The following is a 21453-nucleotide window of genomic DNA, read 5'->3' on the forward strand; positions in this document are numbered from 1 at the left end:
TTCACTCAAAAAGACAGTTCTTCCAGGTGATCGGGGCCAACAATGTAACAATTCAACTTGATGGAAAAGATGCAGCACCACCTATTGGGGATGTGTTACACACACACTGGTTGTTTGTTACAGTTTCAAGAAGTACCAGAGTTTTGTTCTTCATTGTAATCATATTGTTACAAGGAAAAAAAAAACACCCTAGGAACAAAAGGACTTTCCAAAAAGAAGATAAAACAAGTAAATACTGTACCTGAGACTGTTCATCAAGAAAAAAGCATGTCCCTAAGTGCCACATCTAGATGTCTTTTAAATAACTCCAAGGCTGTTGGCTCAATCCCTTCCCTGGGCAGCCTGTTCCAATGCTTGACCATCCTTTCCATGCAGAAATTTTTCTTAATAGTGAATCTAAAGTTCCCTGAGCAGAACTTGAGGTCATTTCCTCTTATCCTACCATTATTACCTGGAAGAAGAGACCAACCCCCACCTGGCTTCAGCCTCCTCTCAGGCAGCTCCTTCCCTCCCCAGCTTTGTTCCTTTTCTTCACTCAGGCTCCAATGTCCTTCTTGCAGTAAAGAACCCAAATCTGAGCACAGGACCCGAGTGTGGCCTCACCAGTGCTGAGCACAGGGGGACAATCACTACCCTGGTCCTGCTGGCCTTTGGTCACTGAGAAACTGCAGCCTTGAGAGCTGGAGAGAGGTGGCTTAAGGAGAGAAGAATCACCTCAGGAAGGTTAAAAGCAGCAACTAGTAAAGCAAGGACAACGAAAGAGAAAGGAACTATCAACTTCAAGTCTCCTTGGTAAAGTCCTCTTGAGTCTGACCACTTTGATGACCACCAGTGGCCTTGGTCATGTTCTAACTCTCAGCACCAGCTCTGTAGTGTTCACACAGCTAATTCAGGGTGAGGTGCTAAGGGCTGAGTGCTTTGTGTATGATAATGACAGATCCTGCTGATGTTTTCATCTTCCTTGGCAATGCACAGGCACATCCAGCCAGAGCTCTGCCACTGCTCTTCACCATCCATCCTCCAAGTGTCAAATATCCACCTCAGGGAAGTTTCACAGCCATGTTACTTGTTTTGTTTATCATGAAGACAGCCCTGTGTGCAACAGCTTGCTAGCACACAGCTGTATCATCATCCTAAACCTCACCAGCCTGGGAATAACTCACAACCCTGGAATAGCAGAATACACAGAAGAATGTAAGGGGGTTTGTTGGGTTTTTTTAAGCCTCCATCTATTTGCTGTAAATTCATCCAGAACAGACTTCTGCTCCAAAAGGATGGTGATGTGTCAGACACTAAAAGTACATACACTTACAGGATCAGAGGTGAAAATTTTCCACTGCAAATTTCTGGATTCTTTCTTGGTCTGCTTTATTTACCAGCTTTATTAATTAAGCTTTATTAACCATCAATCCTGATCACATACCTTAGCTTCCAAAAGCTTTAGGAAGCAACAAAACTGGGGTTTCTTTTGGTTTTTTGCTTTCTTTTACACAGTGTTTTGTTTTCATCAGAACTTTTTTCTGGGCTCCCAGAGAGCAGCTTTATCAGTGTCACTCAATAGATGCAGCAAGACAGCCATGAAGCAAGGATGCAGGCAAATCTCATTTAATTAACATCTTTGCCAACCAAAGCCTAAGCTTATGTGAATGTCACATTTAAATTTTAGGTCTTCATATTTTATTTTTTAACAACCCATCAGCATTTCTAATAACTTTTAGCTTAAGGACTGTTATATCAGAACTGTTACAAAACCATGTCTTATTAAACATATAATTTTGTTGACTGCTTGCACACTTCCAGTGCTCATCTCCCAGGCCAGCAACTTTTGCAAGTTTATTTGATTGAAAAGGAATCTTATTTCTCTGCTGCTACTTTTCAGTCAGATCATCATCTCATGGACCACTGGGACAGCTCTGAGGGCTTTTGCACAGGAAACCTTGGCAGCCCTGGAGTGAGGGACAGACAAGGCAGGCTCACACAAGTCCCTGTGAAATCCCGTCCTCAAGCACCCAGCAATGGCAGAGGTTCCTGGATATTCAATCCCACTGGAAAGGTGCATTTATTTGCTGCTTTGAGTTAGGTATAAAAATGTAGACAATTGTCCTGTGCCTTGGATAGGAAGTTTAAGTAAATGCTTAAATTCAGAGCTGTTGACCCCACTAACAGGGATGAACACCCACTAATTAATGCATCACTGTGCATTTATTATCTCCAGCAGTGAGTAGTGTTAGATCTTTGTTTAGTGAAATTTTCAGTTGTTTCTGATCCTTAGGAAAGGACAGTTGCAAGAGGTAAAGTCCCTCTTGCCTATCGCAGTTTTCACTTGTAATGGTCTAATAAATCCTGAGATTTCTATAAAGGAGCACTACAAAAGCAAGCTGTTGGATACACTTTGCTGGTAATACAAAGCTGTCATTTTAGGATTCTAAAATTTCAAGCTTTTTGCAAATTTTTGAATAAGTTTGTTTAAGCTTAATTAGTTTATCTTATTTGGTTTGGGTTGGAAGGGACCTTTGAAGGTGAGATAGCCCAGCCCCACTGCAGTGCACAGGAATATCTTCACCTGGATCAGGTTGTTCAGAGCCTGGATGGAATCCCATCCCTCAGACATGTCAGCCACAGCACCCAGCTTGGATTTACCTGCAAATCTGCTGAGGGTGCACCTGATCCCCCTGTTTGTGTCTTTGATGAAGACTTTAAATCACAATGGTGCCAAACAGACCTGAGGGACACATCACTGATCTCCACCTGGACACTGAGTCAATCCAGCACTGTGGATGTGACCATCCACCCAATTCCTTATCCACCAAACTGCCCATCCATAAAATCCATCTCTCTCCAATTAGACAGAAGGATTTGTGTGGGACTGTGTTGAAGGCTTTATAGAAGCCCAGACAGGTGACATCCATAGACCTTCCCTTTTCCACTCCATGTGGCCACTCCATCATAGAAGGTTGATCAAGCAGGACTTGAGCTTGATGGAGCTGTGGCTGTCCCAAATCACCTCCCTGTCCTCCAGGAGTGCACAGCACAGCTTCTAGGAAATCCCTTCCATGCTCTGCCCAGCCACCGAGGTGAGGCTCATCAGATGCATATCTGTCAAGAAGACAAAAACCCAGAGAACATTCTTTTTTCACAATCCGATGATGCTTTGGAGCAAAACTCTGGAATTTGCTCAGGCTCATCAGAATCCCAGAACCACAGAACAGGTGAGGCTGGAAGGGACCACAGCGGGGTCACCTGGTGCCACCTCCCTGCTCCAGCAGGGCCATCCCAGAGCACAGGCACAGGACTGTGTGCAGACAGTGCTGGAATATCTCCAGGGAGGTGTTATAAATGAGAAGCTTGACTAGGCCAATATTCAAGCAGCAATCAATTTATAAATTAATATGATAAAGTATGAGCAATACAGCGCTGGGTACACTGGGGGAAGTTTTCCCTCCAACTGCACACTGATAGTTGAGGCTTACAGATATTTACAGGGGTACTCATAAGCTTTCTCAGCAGTTTGTATTCCCAACTTTTACGCCACAATTCTATACACTATTGTGATTTAGTTTTTCTCAGGATGTATCCCAGAAAGGAGTATCCCCAGATGGTGGTGTCTGGCTTCCGAAAGAAGAAAGAACCCTCCCAGCTGGTGAGGTCCAGATTCCAGATGTGGGTCCACCTTTTAATTGCAAGGACTATAAATCTCATAACAGTGATGTCCAGCTTCCCTTGGTCGAAACTATCAATCCTTGAGTTGACGTTCATCTTCCTTTCTCAAGCTGCTTTTCACTGTTTTGTTAAGGTGTCGAGATAAGCATGTTTCCTTTCTATATATTCTAAAGCTATAGATTCAGAGGTCCTTACTACAAGCAATATTCTAAAATTATACTTCAAAAGGTTATTATTGCAAAACTTTTTAAGGTTTAGCTACAAGCAGAAAGTTCCTGTCAAACAGCAACATCCTTAAAGCTTTAATTCAACTGTAAATCAACTTAAGACTTATAAAGGTTAATTGCAAACAAAGGACAGGTTCAAAGGCCTTCTTCCATGCTTTACTTTCTCAGTTATTTATTAGAATTCCTCTTTATAACTGTCCCATGGTCGGTTTCCACACATATTACAGACATAAATACACACATTGCCTGCATGTACCTGACACGAAACACAGCTTGGTATTTCAGAGGGGCACTCCACACCCTCCCTGGCCAATCTGTTCAGTGCTTGGTCACTGCATAGCAAAGAACTTCTTACTCATGTTCGGGTGGAAAAAATCACAATACACAATTCCTACCAAGGGCTTATTCTGCACCTTTTCTGCTTTTTAAATACAGAAAATGGAATGTTTTAGCGAGGCAGTGATATCTGAAGTGGTTGTGGGGGAGGAGGGCTTGAGTCCCTCAAAGTGCGCCAGGGAGGTTTAGGTCGGATCCTGGAAAAACGGCCTCACACAAGGCAGCGGTGGAGTCCGCATCCCTGCAGGGATACAAAAGCCGTGGGGATGTGGCACTCGGGGGCACGGCTGGGGCTGGCAGGGCCGGGGGAGGGCCGGACCCGGCGCCCAGCAATGCTCTCCGTTTTAGGGGTGAATTATTCCCCGTGAGGGCCGTGAGGGACGGCGCAGGAAACACGGAGGAAGGGCGCGCGGCACCTGCCATGCGCGGTGGGTCACGGGGTGACGTCACGAGTGACGTGACGCGCACCGCCTTATAAATCCGCGCCACGGTGCCCGGCCCCTTTCGCTCCGCGGCGGCCCAAGGTGCTGAGTCCTTCGTACGAAGCTAAGGCCGAACCACCCGGCGACCAGCACCGCGCCCCGCCATGGCCTCCGTCTCCGAGCTCGCCTGCATCTACTCCGCCCTCATCCTGCACGACGACGAGGTCACCGTGACGGTGAGTGCGGCCGCACAAGATGGCGGCGGCCGCGCGGCATGGCCGCCTGAGGGGCCGCGCCGGGCGGGCTCTGAGCGCCGCTGTTTCGTTGCAGGAGGACAAGATCAACGCGCTCATCAAGGCAGCCGGAGTGAACGTGGAGCCTTTCTGGCCGGGGCTTTTCGCCAAGGTGCGCGAGAGGGGCCGCGGGCCGGGCAGGGGCGGCGTGTGGGGCTCCCCAGCGCACCTCCGCCCGTGTTAACGAGGCTTCGCTGCCGCTTGTCGTTCTCCGCAGGCGCTGGCGAACATTGACATCGGGAGCCTGATCTGTAACGTGGGAGCGGGCGGTGGAGGGGCTCCGGCTGCCGCCGCTCCCGCGGGTGGCGCCGCGCCCGCCGGCGGAGCCGCCCCCGGTAAGTGGCGGCCGTGTCCGAGCGAGGCGCGGGAACGTGGATCCGTGGAATGACTTGAGTCGGGAGGGTTTTAAAGCCTTCTCTTTCCAATCTCCTGCCGTGGGCAGGGACACCGTGCTCCAGACTGGGCTGTTCAGAGCCCCATCCAGCACTTCCAGGGATGGGGCAGCCGCAGCTTTGCAAGCCCAGGTTTCAGGAGCTGTTTGCATGTGGTTGCTGCCGTGCAGTGTGTGTGAGTGTTCCTGAGCAAAGCACGCCCTCCCCTTGAGAAAGGCTGGCGTTGCACATTAAGTCAGTGTGCAGGAGCAGTGTTCCCTCAGAATTAAAACTGCTTTTCCTGTGTGTCATCAGGATCATACAGAGCATCAGCATCTCCTCGTAAAGTTTTTCGGGTTTGATAGAAATGAATTCTGAAGTCACAAAACCGCTTTGCTAATAGTACAAACACTATTCTTGGGCTGCTGGCTTAGGTTGTTAGGACTGCTCAGGGACTCATGCTTGATGTTAGTCATTGCATGTGACACCTTTTGTGACAACTTGACTTCTATGAGCTGGTAAATTGGTAAATCCTGTGTCATTTCTTTTCCAGCTGAAGAGAAGAAAGAAGAGGAAAAGAAGGAAGAATCAGAGGAATCCGATGATGATATGGGCTTTGGTCTTTTTGACTAATTAGTTTTGTACCAGCCTGTAATAAAGAACATGTGCTTGTACTTGTGTCTCTCAGGTGGATGTTTGTGAAGGGTGGAGGATGACCAAGTTACCTGCAGCTCCTGAAACTGCTGTCATGAGTGCTCAGCTGGGGCTTTACGACTTCCCCTGTCAGTTTTTGGGTGTTTCACAAGAACAGTTAAAGCTCTAAAAGGCACCCAGAGCCTCTGGACAGAGGAAGGAATGAAATCCCAGTGAGCAGGGGGTGTGGTGACAGCCTGGGGCTGCAGCAAGGGGTCCAGAAGGGCTGAGGCTGGGCTGCTGCTGCAGCCTCTGGTGCTGTGACACCTCTGGTTACAGCAGCAGTGCAGCTCCCATGGCACCTGTGCAGGGGGGGCTGGCACAGCAACACCAGAGGTTTTTCACAGGGGCAAAAGGCTGCAGTTCTCAGGTGAAGGGCTGAGGTTGTGTAAGGCACATCACGTATTTACCTGGCCAGAAAACTGATGTGGGGGTGATGTAACACTGCACTGGAAAAGAGCTCCTTAAAAGGCACGAATTTCATAAATAACTTCTGAACAGGACTTTTCCAGAGCAGTTGAACAAGGTAAGGGCTGTGTTCCAAGTGGGTATTCCAAAACATTTGAGGCATTGAAGAATTCCAGGTGTAGAAGAGGGTGTCCCAAAGATGCAGAGTGGGATTGTTCCACAAACACTGATGGACTCTGCACTGTCCCACCTTTTACATTTCTATAACAACTTTATGATAGGATGGTATTTGTATTATCAACTCATTTATATTTAAGAAGACAAAAGTACCCAGGGAAGAATTCTTTTGCAGTGCACACACATGAAATAAAGAGTCAGAGTTTCACTGGTAACACCTTTTTAATAGGTCAAAGTAACTGTACAGTTCATTATATTCTTCCTGAGAATAATTTATATCCCTCAACAGCAAAAAGGGAGTGTGGTTTTTATTTTAACAGAACAGATGGCATAACTGGAAAACCAAGGAAAATCTAATTACATTCTCTACTGTAACTCCTCCCAGGCAAGATAGACAAAAGGATGGGTTAGTTAACTACAGTGGGTTTAAAATAGTCATCATGGCTTTAATCTGTCTTTATAAATTATATAAAAATGGGGGACATGAATGGTTACAGATCTTCTCTAAATGCAGCTCTGAATTGCTCTGGTACAAAGCAGCATTTTCACTTCCAAGGAAAACAACATTGCTACAAAAGAACTGGCACGTTATCCTGGTGAAAAAGACGAGTGTTCAGTTGTGTCCTACAGCTATTTCCAAACAAATGCTTCACACAGTCACGTAAAAGTAAAAGGCAGGAAGATGAAGAGGGCTTTAGTTTGTCTTGAAATGACTGAAGTCTTGAAAATATAGCTTTTTATTCTTTCTCTGTAAATCGTGATTAGCATATTGCGACGTAAGTGTTCTAATAAAAAAAATTCCAGTCTGGATAGTTCATATACTGTGGGCAAGAATTCTCAGCCCTGAGGTTTCCCCGAATTCTTCACTTCACAATATCTTTCTCCCATCTGCTGCTCCAACAGTTTTGGCTCCGAGACCGTGCCCCGGTGGCAGCTCAATGGTGGCAGCTCAGTGCGAAGCGTGTCCCATGCGATGGAGTGACCTGCCCTGTGCCCCAGCTCTGAGCGCCCGAGGGCTCCTGTACAAACCTCATCTGCTGATAATGCCCTGCCTGAATCCCAGCTCGGCTCTACCAGAGGGACTTGGTTAAACTGTTGCAATGAGAGAACCCGAGGGCTCGGTCAGGTCTGCTGAAGCCAGAGGCGCTGGAAGGCCAGGACTGCACTGGGTTAATCCTCACTGCTGGTGGAAGGTGAAGGAACATCCTGTCGCAAGCAGAACTCCGAGGCTGATGATGCTCCTCCCTCATGCTTAGTGCGGTCTGGACTGGCTGATTTTCAGTCTGGCTTGATCGATGACATCCAGCAGGTTTTTGGCATCCACAGCCAGGGCGTGAGCAGCCGTCAGCATTTGCTTCTTGTACTCCTGCTGCAGGCTGGTCATGACGTACTGCTGGGCCAGCTTCATCTTGTTGATGAGCTCGGCCAGGTCCGAGTTCAGCAGCTTCTGTGCCATCTCAATCTGCAACGAGACAACCCCGTCAGCCCTGGGGGTTTGAAACACTGCACTCACAGCAATGCCCCAGAGCCACAGCCCCTGCTTGAGCTGGGCTGTTTCTGAGGGCACCCCAGGGAGCAGCAGATGGAATTTGGCACCTGCTGAGCCACCCACTGTTAAACAGCACCAAGACCCAAGTAGTGGATTTTAAACCACAACTTGGCATGAACAGCCTGTAATGGGTTTTCAGGTTCTTGTTAGCTTTACTCTTTTTATAACTGAAGCAGCTCCAAAGCATAGAAGCAGTTCTAAAAAATGAAACAAGAAGGCAGATAGAGATTACTTAAGCACACACATGCTAAGTCAGCATGAACCTCTGAGATGGCACTTACAGAACTATTGTACCACACTCATTCAAGGTTTTGGAGGAAAACTGTTTTAATTATGAACTTCATTGAAAGCTCTCAGTCACTCCTCATCCAGAACTACAGACAGCCTTCCAGGTGTACCAAGCTCTGCTCAATTACCTCTTCAATGACCTGGTGTGCAAGCAAATGACAGGTGGCATCTGCACTAAGAATTAACCCTCAACTGATTCCCTGCTATGGAATACTGGGGTTTATGTCACCTTCCTATGGGTGACACCTATATCCAGTTTAAGAATCCTCACTAATACCAAGCCTAAATTCATGCAGCAATTTTAATGAAATTCATTTAATGCAGAATTATAACCCAGGAGTTCAGACTGCTCAGGGAGCCAAAAGGTGTGCCTGTGCCAAGAAGGGAGCACCAAAACCTGTCCCAATGGGCTGAGGCTGACTGGGAAGGCAGTGGCTGAGCACCAGGTAAGCAAAGCTCCACTTACCTCTCTGTGGGTGCTTGCAGGGAGCACTGGGAGGGTCTCATCTACTGTTGCCAGTAAAGTTCTTAGTGCCAAACCAACCTCCTAAGAAAAAGAGATTAAAGAAACAAACTTCAAAGACCTGGAAGAAATGAGTGAGAGAATTTTAGGAGTGCAAGAGGCAGTGGATACATTTAATTGCTCATCTGGATAAGGAGAGAGTTGGAACGTGCCTAAGGCACTTCAAAATCCCACCTGCAATCATGTCTATCACCATCAAAACAACATGCCAAAGGCTTAAGAACAAGTTTTTCTCATAAAAAGTGAAAATGTGGAGAAGACAGCACACTACTCAGGACCCTGGACAAGCACAGGCAAGCTGGCCATGAAGCAGTGCTGTCCACAATACTGGGCATGGAATCCAAAGTTCCAACATCTGACCACAAGTCACCCACCCCATGAACACAAACAGCTTTTCTATTTCTAGCTTTCCAGAAAATTTCTCCTACATCACTTGAAGACCTCATTCAGGGTAGAAATGCACCCTGACTTTAGGCATTGTCCCCGTACCTTCACCATGGGCACGTACTCCTCGGGCGGGGCCGGCTGGATTTTACTGGACATTTCTATCACCGCCTTCACCAGCCCCGTGACGTTCTCGTAGACTTTGTCATTGGAGCGGTCCAGGTTGGCCGTGGGAGGAGGGCTGATCTCCTGCGGCTGAATCTGCAAGCAGAGAGGGGCTGCTGGACCTGCCGTCCCCAGCAGATGGGGCTCGGCCGCTTCCCAGCCGGGAAGGGCTCCGGCTCCCCGAGTTCCCACAGCCCTGCCCGGCCCCGCTGCTGCCCTGAGCTGGCCGAGCACGCTGGGACTGAAGGAAGTTTCTTTTAGTTCTTCTGACTGAACCTGATCTCTGAAATGACACTGGGCAACTTTTACCAGGGTTTCCCTGAAGAAATTCCAGTGTAACAGTCAATAGGGAAGGAAATAATTTGAAGCATGAGAGTACTGAGTACTTAACATGTCTCAGTGGTTCAAATTCCACTGTGAGGGCAACAGGTCCCCGTTCCAGAAGGGCTTTTTGTGCTCCAAAATAATGTCAGAGCACACAGTAACATACTGATATATTAAAGAGAGAACTGGAATGAGATCATCCTTCCAAGCCAAACTATTCCATGATTCTATGACATCATTCTTTTGTTAGCAAAAATCTAACAGCAGGTTAACAAAAATGGTGTCACCAGGGAAACATGGAATGCTTTTAGACAGTTGATTTCCAAGAGATCACAAAAAAACTTGTAACTCATGTGGTCTTTACTCAAGTAAAACTTCCAACAAGTCAGATATGTCTGGAGTTCAATCCAAGACAGACTGAATTAATCCCAGGTCTGAAATGAAAGAAACTTTGCCAACATACTTTGTAAGGTCCTCAGTATCTCGGAACTGTAAAACTACCAAGCATCCCAGCTTCCTGCAGCTATTCCCTACAACGGGATGCCCAAGCAACAACTCAATGTGAACAGAAAGTTTAAAAATTCCTGATTTCCTCCTGGATCTGAGATGGTTCATGATGCTTCAGGCTCCCTACACTGGGTTACTGCTGGCTCTCAGGCCTGCTCCCAGCTCCAGAAATGTTTCACTGCAAGCCCCTGAACCACTGCCCTGAGGAAACTATGGAATGCTTTGATGAGACTTTCTCTAAGGAAGGAGTGCAGGATTCAGTACACGGTGATTCCATTTTGTAGCATTTCATTAAGTGGACACCAACAGCTATTACAGAGATTCAATCTAGTACATTGATCAGAAAATACCTTAGGAAAAAGAACACTGTAATTGCCTCAATCAGCAGGGAAAGGCTGTGATTCGAATCAGTTTCAGCAATCAAGAAGTTAAAACAGTCTTTTGGCAAAGTCACATGCAAAGACATTTTGGAATAGGGCACGTACACACACGCTCACGCACTGCTTACCCTCCATGGCTATGGTTGAGCAGAATGTGGGGGGAGGTTAAAGAAATTTACCAAAAGAAGGGAAAAAAAGAAAAACAATATTAATAAAACTCAGCAGGAAAAAAAAAAAAAAAACCAAAAAAACCAAACAAACCCAAAACATGTGTAGCAATCAGAGACCAGTTAAAAAGCCTGCAAAGAAAACACATCCTCACCAGAACCGGCAGCCACTCGTGTTAGCTCTGGGCCCTGTGTGACAGAACAGCTGCCGTGCACCCCTGTGGGCAGTGGAAGGCTTTGCCATGCACCCCATGCTTCCTCCTGACTCAACACACGGGCAGGAGATCATGCAAAGCTGGACAGGAGCAAGCCAGTCTGGCGAGCAGCAGAGTGGTGAGTGGAGCAAGGGCCTGGGAAACCTGTCCTGGGAACGCTGGACAAACAGGGACAGAGCAGAGCTGCTGGTCCCTCTGCACAAACAGTCCAGGACTTGATGCGTTTAAGAAAATTTTGTATTCATCTTTCTGAAACTTTTTGTTTAGGTAAGTCATGATGGGAAACACATGGCCATTTAACTGTGCAGGACTTGTTCACAAGAACTCATCCCATGGCCAGGAACTACCAAGAACCCATTCCAGATGATTCCCAACCCTTAGAACTCCAGACCCAAACCTTTTAAGACTATGGACATCGTATTTCTTAGTCCTTGGTTTCTCTTTATTTATCCCCAATATCAACACCACTATTCTGCAGAATTTTGAGTTTCTTTGTGGAACTGGCTGACTCTGCCTCACCCAGGAGCTCTCTGGAGACTGCCCTGAAGGCTCCCAAGGGCAGCAAATTCCAATCCTCTTCATCTGAGCTCTCCCTGAAAAGGGACTCTGAACTGGGTGTACCGAAAAAGGAGTCTGAAATGAACCCTAGAAGCATCTTCAGTTTAGGACTGCAACCATTAACAAAGCTATGCCAAAAAGTAATGGGCTATTTTTCTTGAAGGGGTATAAAACAATCCAATTCCAAGAAAATTTTGACAGAAAAAAACAAAATCAGCCCTTCTTTCCTACTCAAAGAGCTATTTAGTACACAAATCCTGTTCACTTGTCACTACTGATGTCTCTGACTGCTCAGGTTTGTTTGTTGTCAGAAGTCTGTATTTCAAAAACATTTTTTCATGTTCCAGCATCAGCATTTAGAAAGGAAATTTTAGAGAAGCCGAGTTTAGTAACACATCTGTTACTGCTTTTTTATGTTTTCTGAGGCTTGGCAGCTCATAAAGCACTGGCATCAGTTTATAATAAATAATCCTGCTCAAATTCACCACTGCTAGCTATTTACACTGATTCTTAAACATTCCAATACTCCCAGAACACGAGCAGGAGTGAGACAGGCTGGCAGTGGCTGGGATCAAGTTGTGCTGAACACACTGCTCTTGGTGGCAGGTTCTGAATTTCATGTTCAGATGAACTGGGCTTTTTCTGTTTTTCCTTAAATCACCTAAAATAAGGGTCACTCATCCCAACTGCTGTGGCCACCACACCATGGATTCCTGTTCTTTACTACAGGCCTGGCAGGGCTGTTTCCTGGAGATTAGAAAGGTGGCAGAGTCCCACAGGCAGGAAACAGCACACAAAGGGATAATTTTGGAGTGCCTGACATCCTTAGGAGCAGTTCTGTGGACACCAATTGCAGCAGGGGCAGGACACTGCACCCTGCAGCAGCACCTCTGCCACGAAACCACTGTCAAGTTTCAGTTTTGGCTTTATTGCTATTTATGGGAAATGAAATAACACATCAGGAAGTATCTCACTCCCAGATCAGACAGCCCATTTCCCCTCTTCCCTTGCTCCCCAGAGCTGGTAGGGTTTGAGGAGCCCTGGTGCTCCAGCAAGAGCTTTTTGAGCACTGCAGGAGAGGTCTCACCTCCTGGGACCAAGGACAGGAGACTTTGGTACCATCTGAGTAACTGGGATCCCTGGCCATGCTCCATCCTGCTCAACAGGGAGCTGGGTCCATTTGGCACCTCATCATTTCAAACTAGAAATAAGCTCACCTGGGCAGGTTCTAGGTGAGGAGCACACTAAATTAGAGCCAGGGAGAACCTGAGTTCCCTCCCCACTCCCCTGGAGAGCTGCCAGAGCGTGTTTGCCCCATGACACTTTACTCATGAACTTTGGTCCCCTTTGCTTTCCACGGTCTCTACTTCAGGAACACCAAACTACCTCAGAGCTGTCATGTTTGTCTGGCTGGGCTATTTCACGTGGCCCTGGTAATGTTGCATTTCCTGGGGGGTGTTTCCCTACCTTCACTCCCTCGTTGTAGCTGTCCACAGGGCTGTTGAGGCTGGCGAGGCTGCCCAGGTGCCCGGGGGCTCCGGGGCGCGGAGGCTTCTTTGGCGGAGCTGCGTGATCTGCTCGACAAAAAAATTGTGTTTTTAGAGCAGCAATGCGTCAGATGCACCTGGCACCCTTCTGTATGTGCTCTTCTCTGCCAGAGATGGGACATCTTTAGGTGTCCTGCAGTAAATGCACTGTTTGTGGGAGCTGCACTTTATGAGAGCAGGATTGTTTTAGTTAAATATTTGAAACTCCATTTGTGGGGTAACTGCTACTGCTCTGGGCACAGCTACCTCAGCCCTGAGATGGTGTCATCCCTGGTACCACAGCTGAGTGCCAACATGCTGTGTGTATCTGGGAAACTGCACTTCTTCCCAGCAGCAAGTGGTGTGATTCACTTTTGAGACTGAGAAACCCAATTTTAGGTGTCTACTGCTGTTTTACATGTCTGAACTCCACCCTGGGTGAATTCCCACTCTGACTCAGCTTCCTCTAGACATTTCCTGCTTGTTGATCTAAACACTTCCTTGGCTTTGCTGACTGCATGTCTGGGGCCTGCAGGAGGACCCTGAACACACAGGACACAAACATCAATGTGTAGTACCTGGAACTGAATCCACTCTGTATGGAAATACTGCCATGAACTTTTGTTGACTACTGCTGCTACAAGACTTGTAATCAATTACTCAAAATGTCAGTATCTGCATTTACTGCTTACCTGGTTTTCCCACAGGCTGATATATGTGCTGGTTACCAGCCTATAAAATAAAATAAACATATAAAGTATTTATTGCAGTGCTTGCAATATCTTGCAAAATCTTTCATCAGCACTATCTCAATCTCAAACACAAGAGCAGCCAGCTCTCAGCACATTTCCCACCAGCTGAAAACACATCCCAATTCACCATCATCAGTGCCTCACTACAGGTCTATTACTTACAGAGCAATAAAAGAATTTGCATGTATTTTGTACTGCTCACAATAGCCCTGGCCTCCACATTGCAGTTCATCCTTCCTTATTACTCAAAGGTGGTGAGACAGTCACAGGCATTTTCAGTCTGTGTCCACAGATCCAACTGTAGAGGTCATGGTGGTGAAGGAGAAATGACAACACAAGAAAGTGACTCCAGAACTTCCTGCTGAATGGTTCTGTAATGGGAACACGCTTCGAAGCTGGTTGCTTTTTGGTTTTGTTGAAAAGCTCTTAGTCAAGGCCCATTTGCTCATCCACTTGGAAGAATTTCTTATAAAGTATTAAGGAATATCTCTGTGTCAATTGCCCTGGCCCTCAGGGGTAATTTTAACTTCCCAAAATTCAACTGGAAATATCACGCAGTGGACACAAAGAGGTCCAGGAAATTCCTGTGAAAGTTAACTTCTTGGTGCTTCAGGTATTAAGGAAGCTGAGTGGGAAAGGTGATTCCTGGAATTGTTGTTTGTAAACAGAGAGGGACTCATGGGCCAAGTGCTGAGCAGTGGCTGCCTCGGTCATGGCATCCACAAAGGACCTGAGCTTCAAATTGTTGGAGGTAGGAGAAAAAATTCCAGCAAAACCTTGGCTATGGAGAGAGTGAACTTTGAGTGCTTTCCAGGAAATAGCGAGGTCCCCTGGGAATCTGCTTGTGAAAGAACTGGAGTCCATGGATGTCAGCTGATTTTTAAGAGCAATCTTTAAAGAGCACAATTCCAGAGTGCTGGAAGTCAAGCAAGCAGGGCAGAAAAGGGCCTGGCAGAGCAGGGATCTTCTAGAGCTTAGGTGGACAATGGAAGTGTACAGACTTTGGAAACAGGGACAGGTGGCGTCTCTACAGAGATGCTGTTTGCCACTGCAGGGAGAGAATTGGTGCTGACAAAGCTTGACTGCAGTTTCAGCTGGACAGCACCACAAGAAAGGCTTTTTAAAAATGTCAACAACAGGAGAACCAGAAATGACACTGGTCTGTTGCTCTGTGAGGTTGGTCACCTCACAAACAGGGACATGAAGCAGAAGCATTGAGTCATGTCATTACCTTTGATTTGTGCTGTTAACCTAAATGTTTCAAATCTGATAACCCCAAGGGAAAAGAAAGAGAGCAAGAGAGAGGCAGAAGAATGGTATCCCACAAAAACAATTCTTGCATTTTGCTTCCACAAAATTGTGTATTGAAAGTACAGGTCAAAAGAATGTGATCAGACAGGAACTGCCAAAATGTGGGTGGTAACTTCTCATTTGTATCACTGCCCAGTTTCTCATCCTCTCAGTCAGAAACTCAAATTGACTCACAGCAGCATTAAGCATTTCCCACTGCTAATTAAGTCAGAGTTATGTTCTGAATCTACTGAGAACTACAAGATCGAATTCTGTGACTAGAAATATAGTTACCATGAATTAGAGTCTCCTTTAAAACCCATTTTTTCTATGATCATGAAGTGTTTTCTTCACACTATTTCAAATGGGGTGTGATATTGGACCACCTCATCTGGACAGACAGGACTTGAAACAGTTTGGAATCTGTGACATGACCTGAAAATCTCCTGGGCATCTCAAAGCATCTTCACGAGCAGCACAAAATGCAGCAACACTTTTCTTGCTCTTATATAAAGATAAAACAACAGCCAAGGCCTAACAGTAACTAGAATCTTCTCCAAATTCATGGAAAAAATCTTAAGAGCTTCCAGACATGAATGTCTCCAGAGACCGTGCTGCAGTGTGTCACTGATACACTCATTCATGACTGTCTTGGCTGCAAATGCAGGAAGAATTCCTGAAATCTTAAAAAGTGAAGAAATGCTGAAGCCAAAGCAGGAGTTTACAACTGCATCCCAAATGAAACAGGAGGATGAATTTAAAATGTCCACTACTTTCCTGGAGAGAAACAGTGGATGAAGCACCAAGTTTGTGTCATTGACAGTGCCTAGCCTAATCCCCCTTTTCCAACAGGATGATCCAGAGATTCCAATGGCAATTCAACAATTGAAGAGATGGTTTTAGTTAAACAGACAGGAGTTAAGCCACTAAGAAAGAACAACCGAGCTGCAGCTGCTGTCTGGGAATAAAGGAATGGCTCTGGGGTTTATTCCAATTGTTTCATAGGGGATCATTTACCCCAAACAGATTTCTGGGTAATACAACAGCAACATTTACATTCCTTGTGAGAAAACCCTTCAGATATTTAAACAACTGCAAAAGTTACTTTTATCATGCTTCCTGTTGACAGAATTTGCAGAAAACAATCCCCATTTTTAAATAAAAGGCCCAATTCTACAGTACATGAGCACTTGGAAATTGTTGTAACGTATTTGTGGAAACATTTTAATATTTGTTTCAAGAACAGCTTCAAGGCGAAAAAAACAAAAACAACCAATAAACGCTAAATCTCCCAAACTGCCGCAGGAACCGCTTTGCTGTGGCTGCAGTTCCCACAGAAGCTGAGCCTCTTGGAAAGCTCTACCACCATGCAGTAATAGTGGAAACGTTTAGCAAAACCTTTAAATCATCTCCCACCCCCAAGACAGTGTACAGCATGTTCCACCATAAACTGGAGGAAGAGCTGGGAGAGAGGAAAAGATCCCCCACACTTACAGGGCCCTGGAGACCTCCGTCCTCCCGGTCGATGCTGCCTCTGGAGTGCCTCATGTCGGGTTTCTGAAACAAAAATCCAACGATTCACTCTGTGCTCTGCTTACCCAGTGATGTGCTCTTGGCTTAGAGGCAGTGGAAAGACAGGAAAATCCTGTTAAAAATGCACACTGACAAATCCAGATGTCATTTCACTCCAGCCCCTGCGCCCCCGCTGCCGCCACCGGAGCCTCGGCTGCTCCTCCAGCACCCGCCCCCAGCACAGGAATGAAATGCTCTGATAAACATCCAAAGTACCACTGTCCTGACACAACACCGGAAAATCTGTATTTTAGTTTTCTCAAAGGCAGCAAAAATTGGGGATTTTTCCTGAAAAAAGAAAAAAAAAGAAAAGAAAAAAAAAACAAGAAAAAAAAAGCTTGCTTCCCAACAGCAAAATTCCAACCACAGGATGAGAAATGCTGCACATTAATTCCCACTTCCTGCCCCAGGATGGCTTAAATGTACTTGGCTCCCTCTCCAAGCAAATGGGGCCAATTACTGGAGCTCTCTAAACACTCCATGTGGATACAGCCAGCCAACAAAGCCATCCAGATGCCCTTTGCTTCCCATACAAGCAGCAAACAAATTTATATTTCATGTCTTTTCAGCACAATACAGGAACCTGGGGCTTGGTTGTTTCTAAAAGCAAAAATAAAACCACACCGATTTTGATTGGGGTTTTTTTTTCACACATAAACATTTTCTCACAGAATATCCTAAGTTGGAAGGGACTCACAAAAACCACTAAGTCAACTTCTGGCCCTGCACAGGAAAACCCCACTTATCTCCCCAGCAAATCCAGGTATGTTTTATTTATTCTTCAAGGACAATGTTGATGACATGGAAAGACAAAGGAATAGTGGATGTGAAGCCGAAGTTAATACTGATCTGAAGACACAAGTTCAGCAAAATTATAGTGTGCTTGTGCACCAATTCTGGTGCTTAAAAACAGGATTCATCTGACTCTCTCTTACGAGACTGGATGAAGAGTCACTGATAGCTCAAGGGATAAAATGGTCACACACAACATAAAAATAACATTTTTTATTTAGAGAAATGTAGGTGCAGCTAAACACAGTGTCACTAAACTGACCACATGTTCTTTCAGACTTAATTTCGGGGGACGAACACATCCTTTTCTTGTTTTAAAGCTATTTGAGATTCCTTCCTCCTGTAAGAATAATTCCAACTCATAAATGACCCTAAAAACCAGCAGGGCAGAAAGAACCTGCAACAACACACTAATATTGATCTTCTGTCATTAAAAACAGTCCAGTTGTGCTGCCAGTCAGTCAGAAGGGCTAACATTTGGGATTTTCATTCAGTCTTCTGCAGACTGAGTGAGGCACAGCCAGAGACAGTCACTGCCTGAAAGAATGTGTAGATTAAAAATAGAAAATCATATCAGACAGGGAAGCATTTAACCCCCTCTTAAACGTGAAGAACTGAAACAGACACAAGTGGTCTCCTCATGTTTTTCCAGGAATTTGTAAAAAATTTCAAGAAGAAACCTACCACTGACTCATTTCCAGTTTATTTCCTTATTACGATAAAGGAATTTTTTCTGATTAAAGTCTCATTTGATCTGAGTATGTCTGAAACTTCACTCGACAGGTAAGGTCATGATTGTATTCTTCAGCTAAATCAAACAGCTATTCTTGTTAAATATCCATATAAAGCATATGACAAACTACATTTCTACTACACTGATGCTCACAATTTGCCATTGTTTCATGTTCATTTCTAGTCAGGAAAGTGCCCAAACTCTTTGGAAATAACCAAAGACTATATATTCTATCATTATAGAATATATTTATTACTATCATTTATTTTATATTTTAATGTTTTTTGCACTTATAGCAATTTATTACTCAAAAAATGCACCTTAAACCATAGAATGGTTTGGACTGGAAAGAACGTTAATGACCATCTCATTCCAACACCTTCCCTTGGACCATCTAGAACACGTTCCTCAAACCAGACTCCAGAGACAATGAAATATTGAGCATTTTAAAAGAGTCAGAAGCACAAAAATGCACACTAGTCCAAGTAACAGGACTTTTTTTCCTAGTAATATAAGCAAAAACTTAAAATAGCAGACACAAAACCCATCTCCTCTCTTTGTCTTGCTAAGAAGGTCCCTCCTTCCAGCATCCAAAGACTCCAAGTCACAGCAACAATTCCATTCCCCAACTCTCCACCAGCAGCCAAAGTATAGCACGTTGAGTTCTCTCCAGGATAGCCCATCTTGGACAGCACACAACCCACAGCCCAGGAATTGCTGCACAGAAAAGCTGCAAATGCTCATCAAATATCACAAAAATGGTGATTATTAACTTGGCCTCCACACAAGCAAGGCTGTGGTGCTGCCCTGGCATCTCCAAGAACATGATCCTAAACTGCAGATCCCAAGTGCCAGGGGGTGATGGCAAAGGTGAGGGACTCTGAGCAGCTGCACCCCTGTGACCTGCACAGCTACACCTCAGAAATAAGGAAAAAATCATTTAGCAGGACAGAAACTTCTTTCAACTTCCACAAGCATTCTCCATCAAAAGCTCCATTAAAACCTGGGTAGTCAGGAACACATGGAGCAAAAGAGAAACGTTCAACTTTTGTGTCCCATGACTGAGTAAAGTCCCAATTATATATTTACTGACTTTAACATTCTAATAAATTCTAACAACTGCCATTTGACTAAATGATTTTCTGATTTATTCTTCTGAGTAGATGTGGAAATGTCAGAAGGCAAATTATTGTACAGTAAAGGTGATTTTGACAATCAAACTCCCATTGTATTTTAAAGTATTATTCAGCAGCAATTCTTCCACTTCTGCAGTTGCAAGAGCTTTGAGCCCCTTGTGCTGCAATGACAGCAATGCATTGCCGAATTTTTAATTCTGAGATCCTTCAGATGTTTAATTCAACATTCTCTAGGTCAACAAACACCAAACCCGTTCTGTACTTCACACACCATTTCACAGCCCCAAAGAACACCCTCCCACCATCTTCCCAGCCCCTGCCATGGCTCTGGACTTCCAAAAACCACAGAGAGAAAGAACTGTATGTTGTTAAAATCTTGCAGAAAATGAAGTCCTTCAAAAGTAAATGGATTTTTTTTTTAAATAAATAAGCCTACTATCTGAAATCTTTGGAAATGTCAAGAGGAATTTTCAGACAGGATGTGTATGTTGACAAAGTGGGACATAATCCACTTTATTTCCAGTATTTCTGGTTACTTGCTAATAAAAGAATATGTAAGCCTTGGAGTTCTCAGGACATGCTGAATTGTAATGTCTTGGTGGGATTTTCTCAGGCTTAAAATTAGAATCTTATTTTAGCAACAGTTCACATCAATTAGACTTGAATTGCAGTTCTCAGTGTCAAAATAGGACAAAAACCACAGCTATGTGGGAATTTCAGAAAAAAAACAACAAACCCAAGCATGATAAGGAAAATATGTGAGTTATTTCTTCTTAAGCTATCCCAGAAGGGACTATAAATTTCTTAGTACAAAACTGTTCTGTCTGCTGAGGAGTTACTAACAGGCATGCACATATATGTATCTTTATTTATCTGATTAAAAATAATGTACATAACATCAGCACAGCCAGAAAGGAAGGTTCAAAGTGGAAACTCCAAATAAAGGAAGAAGCAGGCAATTAAATAGGCCTAAAAGAAGAGATGTATGAAATGGTCAGAGATAATTTTTGATTGTTTTACATTGTTTGTAGTGCAGCCATTTCATCTTCTACCTGAATGTGCCCTGGACAGAGATTGTGTCCTGTAGTCATCTGCATCAAGCTTTAGGTGCAGTAATGTTTTGTGTCTCCATTTCAGCTTTCTCAAAAATAATTCACCTATTTCTGTCCTTCCTGGAGATGCTCATCTCCACAGCACATTTATCAACAGAGCATGAAAATTTAATCAAGTTTTAATCAGTGTCCATTAAAGCTGGCAGACCTGGAGTGCTGCCTCCCCTCCCTGTCAGGGGCTGGGCAGGAGTGTCAGTCCTGGACTCCCCAAAATCAACCCCTTCATCAATTCTCTCCTCACTTCCAATGAATGTATTTGGTACAATTTAAAATCAAACACCTCCTTACTCTTCAGTTTTTGCACAACGGATTTATTTTCATTTGTGAGCTTCCCACCAGGAGAGACCTGTTTGTTTTCTCTTTTTACAGCAGAATTTCCAGAATTTTGGATTACATTAAGGCTGCAGCTTGAAAACAACATGTTTATGCTTTCAAGTACTAACTAGTCCCATGTTCTCCAAGGACCAGTTTCAGGCAAACTGCTTACACTGATAACAACATCCCCAAAGACCAGCACATTTCCATTTCAATGCCACTGCACTGAATTCCCCATCTGGGGAGTCCCCTCCAGCAGCATCAGTGCTGTTTATCCCTGGACCAATGTGCTGTGAGTTGTATTTTCTCCCTGCAGAAGCAGCAATAAATTTCAAGTCATGAGCAAGTTGATGTTACTCTGGGGAAACAAAAATTGTACTAACAGAAACCCACAGAGGATTTTTCATCTTCTTGCAGTGTCTTACAATAAATCATTTGCAGTTGCTCCCCTGTGAGTCCAGCTCTCAGTAGTACAAGTGGGATGTGCTGTAGAGCCTGAGGATTGAGTAAATAGAGCTGTTTTTGGAAGCAGACAGTTTACACTGAGAGCACTACACATGGTTACAGAAGTTAAATAT

General features: G+C 44.8%; 2 protein-coding genes across 17 annotated transcripts in view; one reads left to right on the forward strand and one right to left on the reverse strand.

The window, feature by feature from the left end:
* The first annotated feature begins 4687 nt into the window (after positions 1 to 4687).
* On the forward strand, positions 4688 to 5983 carry RPLP1 (ribosomal protein lateral stalk subunit P1). Its single transcript, XM_041420804.1, has 4 exons — positions 4688 to 4881; positions 4976 to 5050; positions 5156 to 5273; positions 5863 to 5983. The coding sequence occupies exons 1-4, from the start codon at positions 4810 to 4812 to the stop codon at positions 5940 to 5942; spliced, it is 345 nt and encodes a 114-aa protein (XP_041276738.1). The 5' UTR covers positions 4688 to 4809; the 3' UTR covers positions 5943 to 5983.
* Positions 5984 to 6797: 814 nt separating this feature from the next.
* The window catches only part of PTK2 (protein tyrosine kinase 2), a 190131-nt gene continuing 175475 nt past the window's right edge, over positions 6798 to 21453 (reverse strand). For 11 of the 16 annotated variants that reach the window (XM_041420831.1, XM_041420829.1, XM_041420830.1 and 8 more), the window contains 7 exons: positions 16710 to 16772; positions 13866 to 13905; positions 13115 to 13221; positions 10836 to 10844; positions 9437 to 9592; positions 8891 to 8971; positions 6798 to 8049 (listed from right to left, as the gene is read on the reverse strand). In XM_041420831.1, coding sequence (XP_041276765.1) covers positions 7840 to 8049; positions 8891 to 8971; positions 9437 to 9592; positions 10836 to 10844; positions 13115 to 13221; positions 13866 to 13905; positions 16710 to 16772 — 666 coding nt within the window. In that variant the 3' untranslated portion in view covers positions 6798 to 7839. The remainder of the gene's footprint in view (positions 8050 to 8890; positions 8972 to 9436; positions 9593 to 10835; positions 10845 to 13114; positions 13222 to 13865; positions 13906 to 16709; positions 16773 to 21453) is intronic. The other 5 variants (XM_041420828.1, XM_041420826.1, XM_041420823.1 and 2 more) reach the window with 1 other exon arrangement.

The sequence above is a fragment of the Onychostruthus taczanowskii genome, unplaced genomic scaffold (genome assembly GCF_017590055.1).
Source record: "Onychostruthus taczanowskii isolate IOZ18803 unplaced genomic scaffold, ASM1759005v1 scaffold66, whole genome shotgun sequence".
Taxonomy (NCBI): domain Eukaryota; kingdom Metazoa; phylum Chordata; class Aves; order Passeriformes; family Passeridae; genus Onychostruthus; species Onychostruthus taczanowskii.

Bases quoted from the DNA above. Each gene is read 5' to 3' on its own strand.
- RPLP1 (XM_041420804.1), top strand. From the start codon at position 4,810: ATGGCCTCCGTCTCCGAGCTCGCCTGCATCTACTCCGCCCTCATCCTG. The intron at 4,882-4,975 runs GTGAGTGCGGCC...GTTTCGTTGCAG, and splicing joins ACGACGAGGTCACCGTGACG to GAGGACAAGATCAACGCGCT. The intron at 5,274-5,862 runs GTAAGTGGCGGC...TTTCTTTTCCAG, and splicing joins CGCCGGCGGAGCCGCCCCCG to CTGAAGAGAAGAAAGAAGAG.